The 4,353-nt window shown below is 49.7% G+C and overlaps 1 protein-coding gene across 1 annotated transcript; it reads right to left on the bottom strand.

The window, feature by feature from the left end:
• Positions 1 to 1,580: 1,580 nt before the first annotated feature.
• LOC135531076 (E3 ubiquitin-protein ligase arih1-like) lies at positions 1,581 to 3,576 on the bottom strand. The gene is made up of 4 exons (XM_064959199.1): positions 3,525 to 3,576; positions 2,324 to 2,390; positions 1,869 to 1,975; positions 1,581 to 1,659 (listed from the first exon to the last, which is right to left on the bottom strand). Coding segments are annotated over exons 1-4 (240 nt in total). The 5' UTR covers positions 3,527 to 3,576; the 3' UTR covers positions 1,581 to 1,595.
• Positions 3,577 to 4,353: the final 777 nt, after the last annotated feature.

Below are 4,353 nucleotides of genomic sequence, written 5' to 3'. Positions count from 1 at the left end.
GTCCTGTCAGGGGACAAGGTGAAGCTACAACCACCTGTCCTGTCAGGGGACAAGGTGAAGCAGCTACCACCACCTAACCTGTCAGGGGACAAGGTGAAGCAGCTACCACCACCTGTCCTGTCAGAGGACAAGGTGAAGCTACAACCACCCATCCTAGTCAGGGGACAAGGTGAAGCAGCTACCACCACCTAACCTGTCAGGGGACAAGGTGAAGCAGCTACCACCACCTATCCTGTCAGGGGACAAGGTGAAGCAGCTACCACCACCTATCCTGTCAGGGGACAAGGTGAAGCAGCCACCACCACCTAACCTGTCAGGGGACAAGGTGAAGCCACCACCACCTAACCTGTCAGGGGACAAGGTGAAGCTACAACCACCTAACCTGTCAGGGGACAAGGTGAAGCAGCCACCACCACCTATCCTGTCAGGGGACAAGGTGAAGCAGCCACCACCACCTATCCTGTCAGGGGACAAGGTGAAGCAGCTACCACCACCTATCCTGTCAGGGGACAAGGTGAAGCAGCCACCACCACCTATCCTGTCAGGGGACAAGGTGAAGCAGCTACCACCACCTATCCTGTCAGGGGACAAGGTGAAGCAGCTACCACCACCTAACCTGTCAGGGGGACAAGGTGAAGCTACAACCACCTAACCTGTCAGGGGACAAGGTGAAGCAGCTACCACCACCTATCCTGTCAGGGGACAAGGTGAAGCAGCCACCACCACCTATCCTGTCAGGGGACAAGGTGAAGCAGCCACCACCACCCATCCTATCAGGGGACAAGGTGAAGCCACCACCACCTATCCTGTCAGGGGACAAGGTGAAGCAGCTACCACCACCTGTCCTGTCAGGGGACAAGGTGAAGCAGCCACCACCACCTATCCTGTCAGGGGACAAGGTGAAGCTACCACTACCTAACCTGTCAGGGGACAAGGTGAAGCAGCTACCACCACCTATCCTGTCAGGGGACAAGGTGAAGCTACAACCACCTAACCTGTCAGGGGACAAGGTGAAGCTAGCTACCACCACCTATCCTGTCAGGGGACAAGGTGAAGCAGCTACCATCACCTGTCCTGTCAGGGGACAAGGTGAAGCCACCACCACCTATCCTGTCAGGGGACAAGGTGAAGCAGCTACCACCACCTGTCCTGTCAGGGGACAAGGTGAAGCAGCCACCACCACCTATCCTGTCAGGGGACAAGGTGAAGCTACCACCACCTAACCTGTCAGGGGACAAGGTGAAGCAGCTACCACCACCCATCCTGTCAGGGGACAAGGTGAAGCTACAACCACCTAACCTGTCAGGGGACAAGGTGAAGCAGCTACCACCACCTATCCTGTCAGGGGACAAGGTGAAGCAGCTACCATCACCCGTCCTGTCAGGGGACAAGGTGAAGCCACCACCACCTATCCTGTCAGGGGACAAGGTGAAGAGCTACCACCACCTGTCCTGTCAGGGACAAGGTGAAGCAGCTACCACCACCTATCCTGTCAGAACTACAGTACATGACATGTATATGGGGTAAGGGTTAGAGTTGTTTTTGTGGACTGCGTCTGACCACTATTACATTACCACTGACAGGGAAGGTTGAATTTAGACTCCGTTGTGACATACCTTACACTTGACGGGATCATGCCAGTTCTCGCCACAATTGAAGCTGCAGTGAATTGGGTTGAAATAAAGATCCACATGTAACCATTAAAATCAAAGCATTTTTTTTTTTTTACTGCAGGAGATAAATCATCATGTGTTGTGAGAACAGTGTTTCAAATAAAATCAAGACGTCTTCTGTGTGAGTATTAGTGATAAAAAAAATAAAAAAAACAATAAGCAGGGAATGTAAGGCACAGTATGGTTGTCTCTTACCAGAACTGCCGGCCACATGTGCATCTCACAGGCTTAGCATCTGGGTACTGGACTTTGACTACGTGATGACAGTCTGGCGCTGGGCACCATTTTAACAGTCGATTGCACTGAGGACGAGAGGACAGGAGCATAAGAAGCAGGATACAAGCAGAAGGAATACATGCCAATCGTCTTCTCCCAAACAAGCAAGATTATCTAACATCTGAAGAACAGATTGAATATTCTCACAGCTAGGCTTACATGGGAAACGGCTACATTGTATTTTAGAGTACAGACATCTCCATATAAAGCACAAGATGCTGTGTGTGTGTGTGTGTGTGTGTGTGTGTGTGTGTGTGTGTGTGTGTGTGTGTGTGTGTGTGTGTGTGTGTGTGTGTGTGTGTGTGTGTATATATATATATATATATATATATATATATATATATATAATCAATGAAGAACATTACACATCTTACCTCTACAAAACTATTGGTAATCAAGTGTTGGTACTTCAACTTCACCTTGGACTCTGTGATCAGTCTCCTATAGGAAAATAATTTGGGTTTCAAATGATAATTAAAATGTAGTGGATTTGAACAAATACAAAAAAAAACGTGATTTATAAACTCATCTGCTACTCTACATCTTCAACTCTCACAGAACAAGCAGCGTGTAGAACTAGCACGCGTAGGACTAGCAGCGTGTACAACTAGCAGCGCGTAGGACTAGCAGCGCGTACGACTAGCAGCGTGTACGACTAGCAGCGCGTAGGACTAGCAGCGCGTAGGACTAGCAGCGTGTACAAATAGCAGCGTGTACAACTAGCAGCGTGTACAACTGGCAGCGTGTACAACTGGCAGCGTGTACAACTGGCAGCGTGTACAACTGGCAGCGTGTACAACTGGCAGCGTGTACAACTGGCAGCGTGTAGAACTGGCAGCGCGTAGAACTGGCAGCCGTAGAACTAGTAGCGCGTAGAACTAGCAACGCGTAGAACTGCCAGCGTGTAGAACTGGCAGCGTGTAGAACTGGCAGCGTGTAGAACTGGCAGCGTGTAGAACTGGCAGCGCGTAGAACTGGCAGCGTGTAGAACTGGCAGCGTGTAGAACTGGCAGTGTGTAGAACTGGCAGCGCGTAGAACTAGCAGCGCATAGAACTAGCAGCGTGTAGAACTGGCAGCGTGTAGAACTGGAGAACTGGCAGCGTGTAGAACTGGCAGCGTGTAGAACTGGCAGCGTGTAGAACTGGCAGCGTGTAGAACTAGCAGCGTGTAGAACTAGCAGCGTGTAGAACTAGCAGCGTGTAGAACTAGCAGCCGCGTAGAACTGGCAGCGTGTAGAACTGGCAGCGTGTAGAACTGGCAGCTCGTAGGACTAGCAGCGCGTAGAACTAGCAGCGTGTATGTAATGTTGAAACTTAATAATAATAATAAATATAAAAGGCTTTACTGTCACAGAGCAGATAGATGCAGTGAAATGTGTAGTTGTTTTTACAGGGTCCTCCATAGTAGTAAGGAGTCCCTGGAGCAAATCGGGTTAAGTGTCTTGCTCAAAGGGCACAGACAGATTTTTCATCTTGACGGTATTTGGAAACCAGCAACCTTTCAGTGACTGTCCCAACGCTGTAACCACTAGTCTACCTGCTGTGGAATGTAAGCGACAGCGACGCAACACTTACATGACTGTGTTGTCGTCCACCAATATATCACAGCTGTGAGCAGGGCAGGAAATTGTCTTTTTTTTTTTTAAGAAAGAGAAAGGAAACATGGTGAGATTTTTTCACATCTCAACAAAAAGCCCAATGATTGCTTTTCCTGAGTCAGAATAAGAGTTTACAGTCCATGGTAACGATACATACATACATACATGCTGTGTGTATGAATGTATGTATGTATGCAAGCGCTTGGTCAAAGGTCATTATTTTAACGTTTTGTCTGTGCTATTGCATTGCTTTCTTCTTGACTACTTCCTGCTGACCTCTTGCCAGGCCCCGCCCACCAAGGGTTTCTTACCGTGAGGGTCTTTTCTCTGGTTAAACAAAAAGGTGTTTGTGGTGCTTACCTGTCCCATCCCTCCTCAATGATTTTGGTAGTCGAAGTAGTCACCCCAACACTGCATGCAGAACTTGTGTCCACACTCCAGGCCAGTGAAGTACTGTGGGAGAGGAAGATGAAGTTTCAGTCATAGAGGCTAGGGGGTAAGGGTTAGAGGCTAGGGGCAAGGGTTAGAGGCTAGGGGGTAGGGGTTAGAGGCTAGGGGTAAGGGTTAGAGGCTAGGGGGTATAGGGTTAGAGGCTAGGGGGTAAGGGTTAGAGGCTAGGGGGTAAGGGGCTGAGAGACTAGGGGGTGAGGGTTAGAGGCCAGGGGGTAAGGGTTAGAGGCTAGGGGTAAGGGTTAGAGGCTAGGGGTAAGGGTCAGAGGCTAAGGGGTAAGGGTTAGAGGCTAGGGTAAGGGTCAGAGGCTAGGGGGTAAGGGTTAGAGGCTAGGGGGTAAGGGTTAGAGGCCAGG

Source organism: Oncorhynchus masou, unplaced genomic scaffold, assembly GCF_036934945.1.
Source record: "Oncorhynchus masou masou isolate Uvic2021 unplaced genomic scaffold, UVic_Omas_1.1 unplaced_scaffold_15065, whole genome shotgun sequence".
Taxonomy (NCBI): Eukaryota; Metazoa; Chordata; class Actinopteri; order Salmoniformes; family Salmonidae; genus Oncorhynchus; species Oncorhynchus masou.
The sequence above is the reverse complement of the archived record's forward strand: the minus strand, read 5'-3'. Positions and strand labels throughout refer to the sequence as shown.

Excerpts from the sequence above, each read along its gene's own strand:
- LOC135531076 (XM_064959199.1), bottom strand. Across the intron at positions 1,976-2,323 it reads TTACCAATAGTTTTGTAGAG|TGCAATCGACTGTTAAAATG; the intron begins GTAAGATGTGTA and ends TCTCGTCCTCAG. Across the intron at positions 1,660-1,868 it reads ACATGTGGCCGGCAGTTCTG|CTTCAATTGTGGCGAGAACT; the intron begins GTAAGAGACAAC and ends AATTCACTGCAG.